Source organism: Danio rerio, chromosome 16 (genome assembly GCF_052040795.2).
Source record: "Danio rerio strain M-AB ecotype USA chromosome 16, GRCz13ab, whole genome shotgun sequence".
NCBI classification, from domain to species: domain Eukaryota; kingdom Metazoa; phylum Chordata; class Actinopteri; order Cypriniformes; family Danionidae; genus Danio; species Danio rerio.
In genome coordinates this window covers 13,189,627-13,212,077 of record NC_141036.1, presented here as the reverse complement: position 1 = coordinate 13,212,077, position 22,451 = coordinate 13,189,627, and the positions used below count along the sequence as shown (strand labels likewise).

Below are 22,451 nucleotides of genomic sequence, written 5' to 3'. Positions count from 1 at the left end.
ACAGAAAGGACAGCCAGCCTGTTAAAGGACTAGAACCAGTGACGTTCTTGCTGTGAGGCAACAGTGCTAACCACTGGGCCACCGTGCCTCCCTATGAAGGGAAAGGTGGAGAAGTAAGGGGGAAGGGGGGATTCTTCAAATCGAAGATGGCTGTAGTGAGAAACCCTGGCTCTTAATAGTGGGTTAGGACTGGCCTGATTAGTGGATCATACATAGCTAATGCAGAACCAACCGTGTTCAATCATAATCACGTGATCCTCTCGTAATTAGTTTATAAATATACTTCACTTCAAGAGTTCACACTTAGCTGATGATTGATTATAAGCAAGTTTGGCATACTGTTCCGGGAGAGAGCCCTGAGCCCAAAAGGTTGCATACTTAAAGAACACCCCAAAAGGCAATTAAGATTAATGCAATATCCGGCTGCTGGGTATAAAGTGTTAAAAAGGTGGTACTAGAAAAGGCTTGTAGGAGCAAAATGAGAATAGTGCAGGTGTAAATGGTGAGATAAGAGGGGTCGTTGCTACTGGAGTGGTGTGCTGGCAGACGGAATATGCACAACTATGTGCGCTCCCGGGGCAGTATTAATTTTAACTATGTGTCCATAGAGGTGTTTTAACTACTGTGGCAGAGCTGAATAGTGTATTAGTATGAAAATTTTGGAAGTGGATATGTGCTCAGGCAGAGTGTCACTGCTGCGGCAGTGGTGCAGAGGGGAAGTAGCTCGGCGAAGCATCTCTGTTGTGCAGAGTTGGGATGGAAGTCAATAGTAACAGGTAAAAAAAATATGCTTCTGCAGAAGCATTTTAACTGCTGAGGGGTTGTCCCAGAAGGGGTATGAATGAATGATAGTGTGCATGAGCTCAGGCAGAGCATCACTGCTGCAGCAGTGGTGCAGAGGGGGATGAAGCTTGGCTGAGCGTCTCTGCTGCTGCAGATGTGCAATGGAAGTCAATATTGGAAGGGAAATGCGCCTCCGCAGAGGTGTTTTAACAACTTATTGCAGCTTATTGCAGCTATATATATATATATATATATATATATATATATATATATATATATATATATATATATATTAGGGTTGGGCATCTAAGCTATAATGCCGATCCGATACGCATCTCGATACAAAGAATACGATCCGATATATTAGCGATACATTTGTGACATATTGCGATGCAACACGATACGATTCACACCCATATCACGATACGATGCGATATTTCAGCACTAACTAATTAGATCAAGTTTATGAGATGATGTGAAAGAGGATGCTGTGCCATTGAATGAGTTTGATTATTTATTAACCAAGCAAAACCAAGACTTTTTTACAAACTGGCTTTTCTCTCAGAGCCAGAGTGTCAGTTTACAGTAGAGGGCCATTTTAGAACCTATAGCACATATTATTTAAGTATTTTCAAGATAAACAGAATGTATAAGTGCAATATATAATAAAATATATATATATATTTGCACTCTTTCAACATAAATAAATTTAGCATTGCACAACAAGAATTGTGATTTAACTTTTCAACTATGAAAACAAGTTTTACAAAGATATATTTTGCCACTGATTATTCAAAACTTAAGGTGGTGAACTAGCAGTGTTATGCTGCGTTGAAACATCACTGTCACTGTAAACAACGGGCTAATAAAAATATAACAAACCAGCAATCTTCTTGCTGTGAGGTGGTCAAACTACCCACTGTGCCACCGTGACACCCAATTATTTTTATCATTATTATTATTAATATTATTATTATTAAATAAAAATTAACAGGAGGAGGTGTTTAAAACCTTCGTTCTCCGTGACACTAGGCTGAATATCTTTGCAGATGAACAATGCAATAGCATTCGTTATTGGCGTAGAGCGAGCAGAACTGTTGCGCATGGAAAAAAAAACTTGCAATGCTTTTCTCACCACTTTTGGAGCTGGTTGAAGCAGTGCGAAAGCCGGGGATGCAGAAACACTGGAAGATGCTTTCACAACAACACCGTGGCGCCGCTTCAAGTGAGATATCAGATTAGTCGTAACGTTACTGCCCGCGTATTTTACAGATGCGCGGCACATTTTGCAAATTGCATCTGTCCTGTCATGTCGTCCATCCTTAAATCCATAATGTTGCTTGCCATACTTTAGATTTAAAACTCAGTGGGGAATAAAATGTTTGTTTTGCTTCTCGCGCTTTCTGAGGGCGCTCCACTAGCTTCATCCGCACACCTGATACACCGAGTTGTAGTGTGTGCACATCCGCAAATCCGTTGCTAAGGCTTACTTTATGTAGGTCGATTAAATTATGCGCCAAAAACAGGTTGACAACACTTGTTAATAAATAAAAAATACATTCTATATTAAAAATATAAGCTGTATCTCGGAAAAATCGATGCATCTCGCAAAAACTGATGCATCTCGATTTGCTTCCAAAATTTCATTCATCCTCTGCTGCTCAACCGATGCACTCGCATCGTGCACGCGCATGACCGCGTATCGATACATATCGGTTAATCTTCCCATCCCTAATATATATATATATATATATATATATATATATATATATATATATATATATATATATAATTTATTATTCCATGCAGAAGGTCGCCGGTTTGATACGAGCTCGGAGAGGGTTGGGTGGCTTAGGACCGGTGGGGTTATATTGGTGCCGTGACCCAGATGGGAGTGAGGTTTAGGGGGGTGAGTGTAATGGAGGCCAGCTAGTAAGTGCTGTGCTGGTAAAACCTCACTCCTCTGACCTCTAAAGGTGCTCTAGCGACAGATGCTAGAGGCCATGGTCTTTAGCCTCCTTGTTTGAGCAACCGTCTCTCATGCAGAAGGTCGCTGGTTTGATACCAGCTCGGAGCGTGTTGGGTTGTGAAGAACTGGTGGGGTTACATATATATATGTTGGAATGTTCTTTGCGAAATTGATCTGTTTGCTTTGCTTAATAAAGAAAGATAGTGTTTCTTCATCCGGCAAAGTTAGATCAGATATGGTGAGGTGTATTGTAGGATTGAAATTTCATGTTTGGTTCAGAAAATTAAAAAAATTACAAAAGGCTAGTGAAAATATGGCATCGAGGGTGTGGGTTATGTGAGAGGAATTGTATCCTTTGCAAAGAGTGTGAATGTATTTAGAAATGGCTGTGGAGTGTAATAGGTTGGATGAGGGTCAGCTTCTGCTGCTGGCTGACATGATCTCTGAAATGAGAGAAACAAGAGAGAATCAGAAAATACAATTTTAAACGACATGGTACATGTACGGCAGACACAATTAATTGTTTTAGCTGATATCTATGCAAGACGTCTTCATAAGGTCATGGGCAACTGTGAATGGAAGCGCCTTTTGTTAATATATGGTACGATAGCCTTATTGTCGCAATGTGCAAAGATAGTAGAGGTGGGCATTCGTCCCTCCCACAGGATGGCAGATGGATGGAAAGCTGAGGGTATGGGGTGTGGCTCGTCTGGTGATCCTGATGTACCTCTTGAAGACTGAGTAGATGGAGCTATACTGCAGTGGAGTTTAAACCCCTTGGTGATATATAAATTTGTGTAAAATTTTAAATGTATCTAACGCAGAGTCAATGGATGAAACATGAGACATGTCAGAAATGTCCTCCTCCCATTTATGGCAGTCAGAGTTGGAAAGTTTTGTTTCACATCCAACCGACTTGCCATTATAAACTTACTGTATGACACTGAGTGTATGTATGGACATGAGCCACTGTGCCATATTACTGTTGGACTTCTATGCTCAATCCGTTGAATGTTTTTCACTAGCTGGGTAGTAATCTTTTCAGAAGTTAAATTGGATGTGGCAGAGTATGTATTTATTTATTGTATTATTTTTTTATTTATTTGTTTGTTTGTTTATTATTATTATTATTTTCTTTATTTGTTATTATTATTTATTTGTTTGTTTGTTTGTTTGTTTTTTATTAAATATATCAACTGCCAACATCAAACCCTGACCTTAAGAACGATGTCACCATTTAGTAGAAACTGTGTGGATGGAATATTATTTATGGGCTTTAATTTAATCCATAAATAGCATTACTTTGGAAACTTAACGTGACAAAAATCACAAGCATATCTAGCCCAATTGACCCTTCGCTAAGCCCCGCCCTCCTTAGTTACTGTTGCTACGCCTGTCAAGCTTTCGTGCCTGGCATGACTTTTACATTGTGTGTGTGCCGGTGTCAGACATTGCCAGGGATATAATGTCATTTTTGGTAAACAGGTGAGATATCCGAGAAAGCCAGACAAAAAAGGACTGCAGTAAGCATTATAGGGGTATATTCACCACATAATAGGCAACCGATTAGAGAATAAATCAATCAAAATTGAAGCTAGCTTAGCCTAGCCGCCTCATTCGCTAACCATTCAACAACTTAGCTTATGCTCAGCAGGAGAGGTCAAATTTAAAAATAATCTAATAATAAAAAATGAAATCGTGATTTTTCTATTTTTAGCCAAAAGCCTGATAGTCTATTGTAGTGCAGTGAAATATATCGTTACTAACCAACGAGGAAACACGCATGACAGTGCTTTTACATAGATCATTTATAGAAAGAGCAGCCAGAAAGGGGAAACTGATGGATTTGTGCCAAATACATGCATTATTGACCCATAACAATGTACAGTAAGTTAGCTATAACTGTCAGTATGTTTGTGTGTTCTTTATAAATTAATGAAAACAGCTGCTAAGTATATTGATCGCAAGTGCTCAGTTTGTGATCATATCTCGCGTTTTGTTCTGTTGATTTGTAATTTCAAATATTCGTAGCTTGAAATAGACGGAAATATGAAGTTCAGTAAAGTAAGCAACAGATTCGCAGATTCGTATTTTCCGGATCAATAACTCATGTCATTATGACCTATTCGCTATTTATATAACGTTAGTCATAGCGAAGGCTTAAACAGATATCGAGCGAAAAAAAGGATTAAGACAGCTGTGAAACATAACCTGCTTTGTTTTTTTGTAGGAAACACAGTTTAAATCTGTTTAGGGTAAGAGGTGTGTGAGTTATTGCCGTCAGTCTATTACTGAATGTGTCAGGAATATCAAAAACAAAACTTAGCTTTGCTCCTTTAGCACCTCTCACACAGCTTGATGGATGCTGGCATTTCTCCAACATGGGTTTTTGGTTTTGAAATAAAAAAAATAATAATTCCACCAACCCGTCCAAACTTTAAGGACACTGGGTATCAGATTTGCACAATCCATATGCACTTGCTTGAAAGCTTGACAGAGCCCCTGCGCGTAGCTACAGTTGCTAAGCCACAGTTGGTTTTTGGGTGTGGCTTAGCAAAGGTCGATTCATTCACAAAGTCTTTGCCACAGAGTCAACTCATGAGCTTGTCAAGAGAGAGGGCGGGACCATCTCAAGTTTTTAAGAGCTCATTGGATAGTGACGCTTATCCTTTCAGCTATTGGCATAAAAGGCTGGCGGCAATATTGTTGACCAAATCACTAGTGTTATGACTGGAGACGCTACTCTATTAAACGCACTACAGCGAGTAGATTGGATGATTAACATTGATGTTCATCAACATATGAATAAGTTGTGGACTAATGTTTCAAGGATTGGATTGCCTGGACTCTAGCTTGAAAGGGAAGTAATTCTATTCTCTCTAGATTCGTCTTTTAAAAGAAAAATGTTTACTCTCTGTTGTAGTTTGCGAGGCTTCCCTTTAAAACGTGTTATGTATGTTACCGTGGGTGCAACACTAGGAAAGCGGTTAGAGTTCGGCTTGGATCCCCGGCGTCTTGAAAGTTTAGGTGGAGTTTATGGATGGTGATCGAGTTTTGACTGTAATCTTGTTGGAGAATTGGGTTGAAGACAGAGATTGCATTGTGTGAGGCAGTTTGAAGTGGAAGGTTGAGATGTTGTTAAAATTGTTGTTGGAGTTATAGTTGCAAATGTAGTTATTGCTGTTTTTAAAGTAGTAGTATAGTAGTAGTTGTTGTAGTAGTTGTTGTTGTTGTTGTTGTTGTTGTTTTTGTTGTTGTTGTTGTTGCATCAATAGTGGCAGCTGATGCGGAGCAGTTCTTCAAATCGTGTTGGTTCTTCAAATTTGAAAAAAGTGTTCTTTAAATCGATAATGGTTGTAGTGAGAAACCCCAGCTCTTTATAATGGATTTGGACTGGCCTGATTGGTGGATCATACATAGCTAATGCAGAAACAGCAGTGTTCAATCATAATCACGTGATCCTCTTGAAATTAGTTTATAAATAAACTAAAAAAAAAGAAATGTAGCTTTCAGTAAACAAACATAACACCAGTGGAGAAACACGACACAGAGGAACATAAAACCTCACTGCCAGCCTGCCGGCAGTAGGTTATATTGTTCCTCTATATCAAGTTTCTTCACAAGTGCTTTGTTTTTCTGAATGCTTAACATGCTTAATATAACAATTTTAATCATAAGGTGAACACAAAAACAAAAGTTTCCATCTGGAGCTCCTTCATGGGACTCGACACTTGTAAACACTCACTCCATCGTGCGTGCTGCTCTAAACCTCGCCCACACTTGTCATCAATACCATACCAACCAATCACAGCGCTTGTGCTATGCGTTGTTGCGACATGTAGTTAAATTTTTTAGAGGTCGGCGTCAGCCACGGTGAGGGCTATGCGACTGCACGAAAGCTGTGCCAGACCTTACGTGTGCGCAGAAGGATAAATCAGCCTTAAAATATATGCTGGATAAGTTGGTGGTTCATTGCACTGTGATGACCCCCTGATGAATAAAGGGACTAAGCTGAAGGAAAATAAAATGAATAAATAAACATTCACACTGCAGCCTTTTGTTTAGCTAATCACAATTCTACAGGGTTTATCGTGAGTTATTAAAATTCTGATGATCAGGCATGGCTTTAATGATAATAACACTTTGAAATGGTAAACCAACAGAAAATTTACCCTTGTCTACCTTGAAAATGATAATCAAGATAACACTAATTTTTAAATCCATTAACGTCTTTTGCGACAACTGCACTGGTATTACATCAATAGGTTTATTATGTTCTGTTTATCGATATGGTCACAAGTCCACAGCTCTAAGTACATCTGTGAATTAAGTTTAACCACTTTTGACAGCATACAAAGGTGGTTTGTATTCGACCAGATTGCACTTGTAGGGTGGACGAACATGTGGTCGAATGCATTCAAACCTGCGCTATAGACTGCTTGTTCTTTACCTTCTGAACTCAAATATAAACTCATTCACTTTTATCAAAGTCTCTTTAAGACAAGTCATTTCACTTTGAAACGCCTCTTGGGAAGTATGCCCAGGCAAAACTGCTTGCCAAGCTTACGATTAAATTCCATATTAAAAATAACCAATAAAATTAAACAATGACTGTCTATTTAGTTTCATTTCTAAATGTTCGTATCACACAAAATCTGCAGAAACTCATGTCTGGTCTAAGCCCCTCCCCCAGAGAATTGTCATTCTATAGCGATCGCTGATTGGCTCCAGTACTATAAGGTGGGCTTTGTTCACTACATAGCAATACCTGATTGGCTCCTGATTGGTGGCGCTTCAGTCGCCATATTGACTGTTACCGTACGTTCACACCGAAAGCGGCAAAGCGTCCAAGATCGCTCTGGCCGCCCTGGCGACAACGCTGACTGCTTTCAGCTCCGGCGGCGAGAGCGTCAAAACTCGCTACATTGATCTCGTATTTAAAGGAGCCATTGCAGCATATCAGTTACATTCCTGCATAAAACATGTTTCTAGTGTGAAAATGTTGCGCACTTCTTATCAAATTCATATAACAATGGAAGATCAAGTTGCGTATGGTGTGGCTTTGCTCTATTTCATCCAATTTGTGTCCATCTGTCTGAAATAACCTGAAGCAGCTAACGTTATATTGTTTTGTACTGTCACGTCGCGTGAGATTTTTTTAAGATAAATATATATAACATTAATGCACATCAGTAACTCGCCAATAACTTATTTACTGCATATTCCTGTAAGAAAACATTGTAAATAACTGGAAACCCGGCGACCGCAATCATTAAACCCTTGGGAACAACTGTGGTCGGAAGCAAAGTTCACAGGTCTGTGTTCTCTGACTCCTCTTAAGCGGTGGACGTCTTCATTCTGATTGCTTGCTGTCGAACCGCGTCATATCTCATTACCATAAAGTTGACTTGATTTTAACTCTCCTCGACGCCCACGCCGGAAAAGACGCTCCGCGCTGCTCCTCGCCGCGTATCGCAGCCGGCTCTCATTGAAAATGAATGACTTTCGGCTACTTTGACGCTCTCGCCGCTTTCGGTGTGAACGTACGGTTACACTTTTACCCATTCAAAAGTATACGAGTGACATGTCTTGTGTATTTCATGATCTTTGCATTTATCTTTTCTAAAAAATAACTTGGACCACCTATCAGGTTAGCAGGGGCTAAGAAGAATGAATTGCCATCATCATATTTTTCACAGTCACACATCAATACAATATTCAAGTAAATCTAGCCTCTTGGACTGCTGCTGTCATCCAGGTAAATACTGGAGATTGTTATTTAATAATTTGATAATATGTTGATAAATGTGGAAATTATTGCAAAGTAGTGCAAAAGCATGTGAACTATTGTGGTACTTAAAAATATTTCCCCTGAGTTAGCAGGTCTGCTGATGGGAACTTGATAGCAGTAACTATCGATTGGAAACAAAGCCATTGCTGAAAGCTGCAGTATCTCTAACAGAACCAAAATGGCGCTGGCAGATTGTCCTACACTGATACCTTTCCCCTTTGTGTCCTCGTCTCTCTTTCTTACAGATTAATGTCCATAAGAGGAGGAATATAAAAAGACAAAAAAGCATCTGAGAATCCCCCTCCCGCACATCTCCACCTGTATCTCCCTCCGTCTGTCTCATCAATCCATCACATTCCCACTTCATCATTCAGCAGCAGTCATGAGGTCATCATAGCTGTCTGTCCATCTGTCTGCTGTAGCTGCAGTACTGGAGCGATAGATATTCACTCCCGACTCACTCCAGGGCCATTTCTCTTTTCTATGGTGTGTGTGTGTTTCACTGTTCCACTTCGTAACAAATGAACATAATGAATTAAGGTAATTAGCTCTGTGTCAGTAACAGCAATCCAAAAATGAGTTCCCTGTCTAATTTAAGTAGAGATTAGATTATGCATCAGAGCAATAATTGTGATTTTAGAATTCTGGGATGTAATCCTAAATGAGATTTTAGACGAAATAGGCTTTCTTTCTGTTTCTGATCTATCTATCTATCTATCTATCTATCTATCTATCTATCTATCTATCTATCTATCTATCTATCTATCTATCTATCTATCTATCTATCTATCTATCTATCTATCTATCTATCTGTCTGTCTGTCTGTCTGTCTGTCTGTCTGTCTGTCTGTCTGTCTGTCTGTCTGTCTGTCTGTCTGTCTGTCTGTCTGTCTGTCTGTCTGTCTGTAAAATATGGAAGTTTATAGAACTGTTTAAATTTATAGAAAGTAACAGTATTTCATGAACAGATACAATGTTCAGTTCACAAAAATGTAACTTAGTGCATGAAAATGTAAAGCCATTCAATGCACGTATGTGTTCATGTGTGTTTACAATTAGCAAACAGATTTTCACCGCATTAGTAACTACACAGTTACGTTTAAACAAAAGAAGGTGCAGCATAACATCAAAAACTTTTAGTTCATTTTGGACTTGCACCCAGATGCTACTATACGCCACATTGGTGACACAAAAACTGTTTTTCAATATTTTGCTGTTTTTCTTCTTGATTTTACAGTAAAATACCGGCAGCTGTGGTTGCCAGTAATCTACTGTTTTCAACATTTTACATTCGTAAATTCAGTTTACAGAATATTTTTGTTAAAAATACATTCCACAGTCTGTATTTTTCATCGAACACATTTAACCCCTCAAATCCCAGAGCAAAATCCTCACTAGTGTCCTCACTACAGAGGGTTGAACACTTGTGATGAAGTTAATGAGATAATTAAGTCTTTAATTAAAGGAGAATTGAGAATTATTGATGAACAACTGTTAACAGCAGAATCAAGCTCCGGTCACATTTGATTTTTCCCCCCATAGACTTTCATTCATACGCACGCAAATGCGTCACACCGGAAACGCAGGGTCATGCGTTAAGTTTCACAGGTCGCTGCGGTGCAAAGTTCATGCTTGGTGAACTCTGACCTGCGAAATAGCATCACTTGACTGCGTGAGACCAAACAAGGATCAAAACATGACCTCTCTGGACAGAAATTTAAAACATGAAGCAATTGCTCGCTTTTTTAAATGTCTAATAAGCTTGTTTAATCCTTCCCCTTTTCGCAGCACCTTACGACAGAAAATCGCATGCTTAAACTCTAATGTGACCGCAGCTTTACTGAAGGAAAAAACTAAAATTACAGCCAAAACCAAAGATGAAATCAACTGAGAATAAAGCTCTAAGTGAAATAATAATTAATAAAAATAAAACAAATTACACAATAAGAATGTAATTTCTCAAGATCTCAGCAGAGATAATCAAACAACTACACAAACATCAGGAGCTTCACTTATTACTGACCTTTGACTTTATTACTGTTACATGAACAAAAGCTCTTGATGAAATTTCTGTTATTCATTTGAAGTCACCATAATGGAGGAAAGAGTCTGCTTTAGCTGGGCTCTTGTTCTGACACTAATATTGGCTGCTATAATTAATTGTGTTAATCACATTATAGTATAAACGGTCAAAAGACAAAACAATATAAAGCCTGAGAAGGTCAACTGTTATTTAGAAACCTCCCTTACTTGCTTGTGCACTCATTGAATTTCTTGTTAGTAATAAATGTGTATTACATGAAACCACTTGATCTACAGCTTCCAATGACTGTTTAACAAGTCTAAATACACCATTCACAATGAGAATGTTTGATCTACATCAGAACTTAAAAACACACAGACATCAACAATTAGTCTTTGAAACTCAACAATGGTGAAAAACTAAAAATAAAATAAAAAAAAACTAGCCAGAACAACACAAAATTATTACCTCCCAAAAACAACATAAAGTAAAGGAAAAGAAAGAAATTGTAAGAACTTTAAGGTGCATAATATATTCCTGCTGCAATGCATGCTGGGGTTTTTTACTATGCTGGTACCCAGCATGCATTGCAGCATGAATGAATTAAGCAGCTCTTTTAGCAACCATGGTTGAGGTTCATATCCTGATTCTTGATGTCTATGTGTCATAGAGTGTAACTGGAGATTTCAGTTTTGTGCATGAAATTATTTAAATTTTAATTCCTTGTTAATTGTTTGTTGAACCTCCATGGGAAGCTGTAACATATCCTAAACCAGGGGTGCTCAATCCTGTTCTTGGAGATCTACCTTCCTGTAGATTTATATCATATCAAACACACCTGCCTGTAATTATCAAGTGCTGTTCAGGTCTTAATTAATTGGTTCAGGTGTGTTTGATCAGGGTGAGAGCTGTGTTTTGCTGGAACGTAGATCTCCAGGAACAGGATTGAGCAGCCCTGTCCTAAACAATATCAAGTAAACCTACTTTCTATGGCTTTACTTAATCAATACAGATATCATTTCTAGTATTTTATAAGTACACACAGCATAGTTTCTCATTGCATTTTATGCTATAACTGATGAGTCTCAAAAACACAGTTTTAACAGCCAGAGAAACATAAAAATTGAAGAGTACCGGTCAAGGGCTCAACCAAAGAAGCCTCTGATCTTCATGATGGTGAGGTCAAATTAAACTTTTTCAATAAAAATCTAAACCTATGTTAATTATCAAATTTTCTTGCAGATATGAGACAATTAAAGTCAAACTGTAATCTGTGAAGCTGATAATGTTGTTATTTAATGGAGTTGTTTAATCCTCTGTTTTAATTCAGTTGGTTTGGTGTGAGTCTGTAGTTTTATTTCTTTTCATTTTTATTCAGTGATTGTGCTTGTTAACAGCAGCTGTTTATCATTCAGTCATTTGTGGTCATTCACTCTGTCTAGTTGGACTAAACTAATCGACTAATTAAGGGACTAGTGAATGAGGGTGTGTGGTGAGATTTTAGACACTCTGATTAGTTTCTCGAAAACTAAGGTTAGATCTGTTACAGCTATTTTTCGTATTTTGTACAGAAGTGAGCTGTTAATTAATAGGCTTTCACTGTAGATTGTACAGACTTTTACAGTTAAAATCACAGTGTAGGTAATGGCTGTTTTTTTGCAACTTTCTTCAGAATATCTTCTTTCTAATAGAAGTGAGAGTGAGAGAGTTTTGAGTTTATTGCCATATCAGCTTCTCTAACTATGTCACGCACTATATAACCCAACAGTAAACTTTATCAAATGAAGCTAACTCAAAACTTACTGAAAGCTATTTTTACTAATTTGAGAAGAGTTTTGAACTCAGTGTTGAAGGTAATGAGGTAATTAAATACCTCATTACCTAAATAGAGTAAGTTCATAGTACTCATTTAGATTTTTGAACTCAAATGGTTTGTTGCAATCGATTTCCTAAAATGATTTGAGTTGCCTTAACTTACTGGGTTTTACAGCACTCAGTTGGTTTGAGTTGTCTTCATTTATTGGGTTTTACTGTGCTAAAATTGCTTCGTTTACTCAAATGGATTAGGTTCACAGTACTCATTAGGATTAGTTTTTAAACTTAAATGGTTTGTTCCAATCGGTTTCCTCAAATGGCCAGAGTTACCTTAAAACCCTTTAAAGTCAAGTGCTATTTTGGGGTTTCCGCCTGTATTTTGCATAACCAATTTTAAACGCTTCCCAAATCAACATGCAAAGGTGTAAATGCAAAATGTTGGTATAATTTTAAAGAAAACCCTTTGAATTTTCATAAAAAACTGTTGAAAGCGATTAACATAATTTTATATGTTGTCTGTGTTATAATAAACAATTTTTTTTTGTAAATTTAAATTTGAAAGTGTACATTTTAGTTTCTTTGTGGTCTAAGTTGCTGTAATAACTTTTGGTGGTTTCTTTTCTATGCAAAAGTTATTCTAGTCCAATTGATGAGAGAACAGAACCACTTATGGGGGTATTGGGCCAGTACAGACCTTAAAAATGAAAAAAAAAATGCTAAAGTAAATGACATCATAGACCCGGCACTTGGTACACAAAATTTAAACAAAGTTAACTTTTTGGGTTTTACAGTGTGGCAAAAGAAAAAAAAATTGTGATTTGGACAAACAAATGCATCCTTGAAGAGCTTAAAACATTTTAAATATATCACTGACCCCAGAAAGTGCAGTGAATGCATTTACAGCATGAAACGATTATAATGTATACAGTATGTGGGCGAGTGAGTGAAAAAGTGTTTTTTGGATGCTGATTCTCTGTTAGGCTTAGAATGAACAAATGTGAATACTGTACATGTGAGGGTTGTTGTCAGGATGTCTCACCTCTGATGTTCTCCTGTTTTTTTTTTTCTTCTTTGGGCTTGTAGGGGTGAAGCGTGGCGTGTGCTCGCAGATCAACCACTTCCCAGAGGATGCTGACTTTGATCATGATGGAGCAGAATACGTCCTGAGTAAGAAGATGCTGCACTTTATTACAACAACACCCTATCATGACAAAGCACTTCTACCTTATGAATTCAATGCAGCAACTGCAGTGGCTTCATCTTAAAGGAACACAGAATTATTTACTCCTTGCTCATTACTTACCCCAAGATTTTAAATGGTTAGTTCACCTAGAAATGAAAATTGTTATTAATTATTCAACCTCATGATGTTTCAAATTTAGGAGACATTCTTTCATCTTCAGAACACAAATTAGGTTACTTTAGATGAAATCTGAGAGCTCTCTCTTCCTCCACAAGTTGCAATGGTCCTGACTTGTTCAAAGACAAAACAGACCAGATACTTTTGGTGGTTCAATCAGAGTATTAGGCCCCGTTTACACTGCCAGTTAAATGTGACCCCATTCCAAATTTTTGCTCATATGTGACACAGATCGGATCTGTTCAATGACCGCATAAAGACGAAAAAAACGCATGCATTCGGATATTCAGAGATTGGTTTCAAGCCTCCTTCATATGTGGAAATAAATCCGATATAAATCAGATTTGTGACTATGTGAATCATGTAAACAGGCAGATCGGATTTATTGAGGCAATCTGTTCTGTACATCATTAAACTTGTGACAATGTGGTGTTTCTCCACGGTTTAATGACGTAGAAGGAAGAGCGTGTGTGGAGATTCCGACGGGGTAAAGAACAACATAGGAAACATGGAGGAAAGTGGTCAGTCACCACAATTTGCTCCCACCAGACTTGAGATCTCTCTCGCACCCACACATTTCTCTGAATGGTGGAGGACATCATACAGCATATAAACCATAAGCGCAAGCTGCGATGACGGCCCATTCCCACCTCCTCGGCCTAAAAATTATTTTAAAGTTGGGTGAACTTTGTGTTGTAACTCTTTGTCGCTGTTAATAAATGCACTGCGGGATACACATAGAACAACCTTATTCTCTCCAACAACACCAATGCGCACACAGGCAAAGGCTAGATCTTCAAATACACACACACATCAGGGCCATACCATTACATAAACTGCATGGGGGTAAATCTGGACTGAGCCATTCACTGCTTATACTACACAACATATTTCGCAGAGCTAAAAACAAGACAATTTCTTCCATTGTGGCTAGTGTGGCACAGATGCTAGAACCCGCGTTTATGCATGCGCAACATCGATTTATGGCTAGTGTAAACACATAAATTGGATATGGGTCACAGTTAAAAGAACGTGTAAATGGACAGACAAAAAAAATCTGATATAGGAAACAAATCGGAGTTGGGCATCAAGATCTGACAGTGTAAACGGGGCCTTAGGAAACTATAAGATTTTTTTTTTTTTTTGAGTGAAATAAAGTAAAGAACTGCAGATACACTAGGAGACTCAGATGCATCTGTACTTTCTTTCCAAAAACTGACACTGAGGAAAAGAAACTGTTATTTTTGTTTTATGTGGACACAAAAGTATACTCGTATTGATATTATTACAATCGAACCGAAGTGAACACATATACAGTGCTTCATTTGTACCGGTTCTTAAGCTTCCAGGAAAAAAAAAATCAGATTTTCATGTTTTGCATTCCGATGTTTATTTTAATCGATCCGGCAAAGTAATTGTAATACATTGTATATTGCATACATACACTTTTTTTATTCAGCATAGCTTTTTTTTTTAAATACTACTGACAATTAAAAAAATACAATTGATTTAACTAAACATATATATATATATATATATATATATATATATATATATATATATATATATATATATATATATATATATATATATATATATATATATATAGTTAGTGCACTTTAATTTTGACACCCACAGACATTGTCACCAAATATAAATCATAGAAATAAGACTTTCTCATAGCCTCATTTCAGTTATCAAGTTTTGTAAAAATCTATCTATTGAGTTAATCAATCTATTTAAAAAAGAAATGCTCCCCTGCCATAAAATGCGTTCCCTTTTAAATGTGTATATATTCACTTAAATAGATTTTTTTTAAATCATAAAAGAGTTCTGACAACTAATGACAGTGACTGAGGAGAACTCCATGAATGAAACTCTTACCTTACCGAAGATATATATTGAAATTAATAAATAGATTTAATTTAAATACAATACTGATTAGATTAATTAAAGAGAATTGTTTAATGTGTGGTTTAGTTGAAAACTACAACGTTATATTTTTCATTTGTTAAAAACTTACCAAAATGCCTAATTTTAGAAACAGGCTCATTACATCATGCTACAGTCAATATTTGTATTTTTCATTTATTTGTAAACTAGTTGTTGGTGACGCAGTGGCGCAGTAGGTAGTGCTGTCGCCTCAAAGCAAGAAGGTCGCTGGTTCGAGCCTCGACTGGGTCAGTTGGCATTTCTGTGATTTGGCATTCCTCATGGGTGCTCCAGTTTCCCCCACAGTCCAAAGACATGTGGTACAGGTGAATTCGATAGACTAAATTGTCCGTAGTTATGAGTGTGAATGAGTGTGTGTGGATGTTTCCCAGAGATGGGTTGCGGCTGAAAGGGCGGGCATCATCTGCAGAAAAACCTGCTGGATAAGTTGGCGGTTCATTGCGCTGTGGCGACCACTTATTAATAAAGGGACTAAGCCGAAAAGAAAATTAATATATGTAAAGTAGTTTTAAAATGCATTTCACTTTTGGTTCTTGCTTGATCCATGAAAATAATAATCATATTAGCCTATGTTTTACTCAGTTATGGCCTTTGATTTTTCTTAAATGTAGTCTGAGAATGCTAATGAAAGTCTATGAAACGGGTACTTGCATTTTACTGCAGGGCTGCAATTCTCGGCACAACACAACACTGCAGTCTGATCATGAAGCAGATTAATGTTGATCTTCCTTTCAAGGTGTCAGTGCAGAAATGAACAAAACAATAGGCTTAATACAAACTATTATGGTGACGCAGTGGGTAGCACGTTCGCCTCAAAGCAAGAATATCGCTGGGTCGTTGGTTCGATCCTCGGCTTAGTTGGCGTTTCTTTGTGGAGTTTGCATGTTCTCCCTGCGTTCGCGTGGGTTTCCTCCTGGTGCTCCAGTTTCCCCCACAGTCCAAAGACATGTGGTACAGGTGAATTCGGTTGGCTAAATTGTCTGTAGTGTGTGTGTGTATGTTTCCCAGAGATGGGTTGTGGCTGGAAGGGCACCCGCTGCGTTAAAAACTTGCTGGATAAGTTGGTGGTTCATTCCACTGTGGTGACCCCGGATTAATAAAGGGACTAAGCCGACAAGAAAATGAATGAATGACAAAATTATTTAATAAATTTATTTACATAAAAACAAAAAAAAGATTAAAATATGTAAAAATTATCAGAATTTCTGTCAAATTACCTAATGGATAAACTGTAATATTTCAGCATGCTTTTACTTTCATATTCGAGATGAAACACTAATAATTTTCTCTTCATATAGCCGTTTATATGGCTATAACAAAACCAGAATACATTGTGGTTTCGTTAGTTTGTTAATTTGAATTATTTTGTTTTCTCACTACAATCGAACCGCTCCAGAGTTCATTTCAATCGACCTGGGATCACCTCATTCAGGCGATCTGGGACAGATTTATTTGGCACAGATCTGAGGGCTATTGAAGGTTTCACATATGCCAGACAAACCGCGCTAACTGTGCAAACGAGACAGGTTCTGAAAGAAACGTCTAGGCCTAAAAGCACCCTAAGACTGTATTTGCATGCAATTGACACAGTCGCAGCCAAATTAAACTTTAGTGACGAGGCAGCACTGGCCCAATCGGGCCAGCAACCATCCTGTCTACTGTCCCAAACAACTATAAACTGGCCCCAGGCCATCAGGCAGTCCTTACTGTTGAGACGTCATTTTCGGGGGAAACTGAAAGTGTGTGGTTGGTGTCGACTGCAGCAGCTTTTATTTACCAGTTTTGTTCTGGAAATGATTCATTTACAAATTAAGCACTGCACATGAACTATTTTGAGGATGTTTTTTGGTACCCTTCTGGACTTTGAATTTGTCAGGGCCATTGTCATCTATAGAGGGAAGGAACTATGACGTCAATTTGTATGCAAAAAAGCGAATTAGCATTTTAGCAGTTCCGGTTCCCTCGTCATAAAGTCAATGGGTTTTTTGAATGGGGTTTCAGTAAATTGCTTAAATAAGGTTCGTGGCTGACACAAACTCAAGATACTTTCAAGTTTTGTTCTACGACATAAAACACATCAGTTACGTCACACTCTTAATTTTTTTTTAAATCGATTACGCTTCTTTTTAAAGACGGTTGCTATCAAGTTGCTAAATGGCACTACAGGCAGGGTCGGAGACATTATATGTCATTGAACTGGTCTGGTCTGTAGAGAAGCTCGACTTGTGTTGGGTTTTTGGATTTGTCTGTTATTTAGGTATTTTCATGAATAGTATTTTATAGTTTGCAGTGTTTTTCTAATTGGCAATTCATATTGTATGTAGATAATGCCTTCACATGTAAAGGCTGTTGAGATAGATTCATTTGTTGATCATTTATTTTAATTAAACGATATTATGAAGATACTGCTTATCAGTGCAGCCCGTCTCTTTCCTCTTCTCAGTAATGCAAACATGTAAATAAATATGCAAAAATACATGCATATTAAATGTCATTTTAACGTGATCACGTGATTTTTTTTTTTTTGTCGTTTTTTTTCTTCATCTGAACACATTTAACTCTGTCATAACTGCAGTGGTGCTGATGTCACAGACGAGCGCCCCGAGGTCACTGTAGTCCGTTTATAGCCTAATGTTAGCTTTTCAGTTCTTGCGTTTACATTTAAGATCCAAAAGGGCTCAAAATTGTATTTTCGTATGAGGATTATTCGGCTGGACAAAACGTAAGTGTAAGTGTAATATACACAGAGCTTATTATTTGAAATCTTTGAAAAGCCTATAGGAAAATCCTATTGGGATTTTATCGAGGGAACCAGTTTTATGCTAGCAGCCGATTCGCCTACAAGGTGACTTCATAGTTCCTCCACCCTATAGAGGATTATGAAGCTCTCAAATTTGATCCAAAGTATCTTAATTTGGTTTCTGAAGACAAAAAAATGGTCTCAGGGGTTTGTAACAACATGAGAATGAGTAATTACTGACAAAATGTTCATTTTTAGGGGAGCTATGCCTTTAATAATCTTCAAATATTAAGTATTTGTAAGTCAGGCTTAAAATAGATTGATTATATACTGTATGGTGGCATCCACTAATATTGGCACCATTGGTAAAAATGAGCAAAGAAGGCTGTGATAAAAATTACGAAATGTTTGTTTTTGTATGAGAATAGGGGCTTTTTTTTCTTAAAACCTTTTTCATGAATGTATGGTGACATATCATCCTGTAGTTATAGTGTGACTCAACAAAATCTGCAATTCTCCAGCTGTGATTACTGGAGATTTTTTATTTTTTTTTGCCTCCTTCTGACCATCCTGATAGTGATAAAGACACACATCCACTGATGGTGGAAATGGGAATTTTAGCCACTTGCAATGTTGTGAATCTCAACAATTTGCAAATCACAAATTTGCAGCAAATCACAGCACATTCTTTTACTTTATGACTGAACAAGTTATGCCAATGTTTTTCACTTGCTTGAATGTTTTTCACTTGCTTGAATAATTTTGTATTTGTCATCACCCATGAGTTATAAAATGTAAAATATCAGTGGGAACGCTGCAAAAAAAATCGCTTTCTTCTTTTAGGGTTTAGTCTTGTTTCTAGTCCAAATATCTTGTTTGTTTGCTTTATTTACAGAGCACATTTAAGAACAACAAATGTTTGATCAAAAATCCTTTACAAAACAACCAACATACAAAATTTATACTTATACAGTATATACAGTTGAAGTCAGAACTATATTAAAGCCCCTGAATTATTAGCCCCTCTGTTTATTTTTTTCCCACTTTCTGTTTAATGGAGAGAAGATTTTCTCAACAAATTTCTAAACATAATACTTTTAATAACTCATTTTGATAACTGATTTATTTTATCTTTAAAATTAAAATTTATCACCCCGCACCAGTCAACGATTGACTGCGGGGGTTGGGGGTGTTTCGTAGGTTGCTAGGCGACCATCAACCGTTTTCTCAGAGGATGACTAACTGACAAAACATTGCTGTCACTCTCTGATACAAGTTTTATTTATGGAGAAAAGTACAAAGCACTGCAGTGTTTGTGTGTTCTGCGTTGGTCTGAGTAAATTAGTCTTACTGGATTGTGAATATTCCATACAAGCTGAAGCCGATCGGTCAATTCTTGTCACGTGACTTGCGGTGTGGTCGCAGCCCGGGGTTTATTGGAGCGAGAGCTTCACACCGTTTGTGCACGCAAGCTGCATGCCTCCATTGGAAAAAACAAACTTGTGCAGACTCTAGAAATACGGGATATGAGAACGGCCCCTAATTGGCCACCGTCAATCTCCATCAGTTGTTTTTCTTGCACAGCCATGGTAGATTCACCTGATTTGTTGACAAACGGGTTGCGGATCTATTCCTTAGCAGTTCGCGGGTCCTTTACTGGGCCTTTTCCCGTAGCAAAGAAATGTTCTAAAGACATGTATCTGACTCATTTTGCAGCTTGTTGGTTAAATTTGGGTGCTCAAGTTACTGAGACGCAAGCAAGAGAATACTGTCATTTTTCAAAATAAAAGATCATTCAGTCTCAGATAATAAATAAAACGGAAATAATTCATGATTTCTTGTGTGACCCGGTACTAATTGATCCACAGACCGGTGGTTAACTGAGCTATAGGGAATAAAATGAACTAAGGCAACTTTTTTTTTAAATATGACGCGACCCTCCACAAAGCTCGCTAAGGCCCCCTTGTGGTTTAGGGGTTGGGGTAGGCTTTAAAAAATACAACTTATTAGGTAATTTAATAGATGGCATAAATAAAACTCGGTACAACTATTTTACTTTACTGTGATGTTTGGATTTAGGGTTAGGGTGGGGGTAGACGTTAATAAAATACAATAAATGGGAAATTTAATAAATAATACCTCGTTATCTTCCAGCCGCAACAACGTCCGAACTGGCAACAAACTTCAAATAGATGTAAATCTGACAATTTAACTGGAAACAAACAGGAAGTGCATTTTCTGGTTTCAGATGAATTGTTCACCTTAAAACTAGCAATTTGACATAACAAAATCAAAATGGTTAGCTTTGATTTTATGTGTACTTTCCACAAAACCCTTCCTATGCTTCATATCCTTTGATATGCTCCAATTCATTTCTGTGCTTTTTGTGTGCACGTGCGCAGGTCACATGCATAAATGCACGCTCGCACACAGGTTGGCATTTTGGTTGGTATTTAGATGGCATTTCCTTGCACTGTCCCAGCTTGACTGGTCCCAGATGGGACGTTGAAACGCCAGGGGAACATTTCTCCTCTGGGGCTATTTTTTATACACATAACATTACGGCATAATTAAATTACCCTGGTGCCTCTTTTTATTTTTTTCCTTTATATTAATAGTGAAAATATGACCACATTTATCAGGTCTCACACTTTTAATACTATCAGTCTCTCACCATCCCATCTGTGGCTCTCTGTCCCGGCAGGAGTGGTTCGGGCCTCCAACATCTTTCCCATCCTTAGTGCCATCCTGCTGCTAATGGGAGGCGTCTGTATCGCAGCCAGTCGCTTTTACAAGAGCAAAAGGAACATCGTGCTGGGAGCTGGCATTCTGTTTGTAGCCGCAGGTAAAGTGTGTGCATGGGTGCAGGAATATATTTTGGTTGATATATTTTGTATATTTTTATTTGGTGCATTTTACTGGCAATATTATAAAAAAAATCTAGAATAAAATAATTATTAATATAAGATTAATATAATAATTAACTAACTTACTAACAGTAATGCACTGCGTTCATCATACACAGTCATAAAGAACATATAATTTAATTATTAAAATACGATTCTATAGATGTATATACACATATATATATATATATATATATATATATATATATATATATATATATATATATATATATATATATATATATATATATATATATATACACACACACACACACACAGTTGAAGTCAGAATTATAAGCCCACCCTCATTTCCCAAGTGATGTTTTTAACAGAGCAAGGAAATTTTCACAGTATGTCTGACAATATTTTCTCTTCTGGAGAAAGTCTTATTTGTTTTATTTCTGCTATAATAAAAGCAGTTTAGGTCTTTTAAATAATTTAGGTTTTTTAAATAATTTTAGGTCAAAATTATTAGCCCTTTTAAGCTATATTTGTTTTCGATAGTCTACAGAACAAACCATCACTATACAATAACTTGCCTAATTACCCTAACCTGCCTAATTAACCTAATTACCCTTGTTAAGCCTTTAAATGTCACTTTAAGCTGTATAGAAGTGTCCTTTATTTACCTAATAACAAATAATACCTTTTTAACAGACATTTTTTTAACAATATATAATGTGTCATAATATGCATGCATTAAATTTATAAGATACATGTTATACATTTTATATCATTTTACCCTGTTTTTGAATTTGATTATGATATACATTTATCACGATGATGTTATCAAGACTTTCAGAAAAAGGAAAAAAAATATGTGAGACTGAGAACGGCTGCTAGAATAGAGAAAAACATTGCATTAGAAACACCTCTCACAAGCGGTAATTCGTTTTTTGTAATTTGATGCAAAGATGATATAATATATACAGTACATAAATACATATACATACAGTTAAAATCAGAATTATTAGCTTCTCTTTGAATTTTGTTTCTTTTTTAAATATTTCCCCAATGATGTTTAAAAGAGCAAGTAAATTTTTACAGTATGTCTGATAATATTTTTTCTTCTGGGGAAAGTCTTATTTGTTTTATTTCAGCTAGAATAAAAA

At 37.0% G+C, this 22,451-nt stretch overlaps 1 protein-coding gene across 4 annotated transcripts in view; it reads left to right on the top strand.

Moving 5' to 3' along the window:
* cacng8b (calcium channel, voltage-dependent, gamma subunit 8b) overlaps positions 1-22,451 on the top strand; it is a 75,237-nt gene that overhangs the window by 49,805 nt on the left and 2,981 nt on the right. The window contains exons 1-4 of one of the 4 annotated variants that reach the window (XM_087286793.2): positions 11,464-11,539; positions 11,663-11,741; positions 13,464-13,547; positions 21,138-21,278. In XM_087286793.2, the coding sequence (XP_087142919.1) occupies positions 21,191-21,278 (88 nt within the window). In that variant the 5' untranslated portion in view covers positions 11,464-11,539; positions 11,663-11,741; positions 13,464-13,547; positions 21,138-21,190. Of the gene's footprint in view, positions 1-8,788; positions 9,030-11,247; positions 11,742-13,463; positions 13,548-21,137; positions 21,279-22,451 lie in introns of those variants that run through there. The other 3 variants (XM_087286792.1, XM_088651224.1, XM_087286791.1) reach the window with 3 other exon arrangements.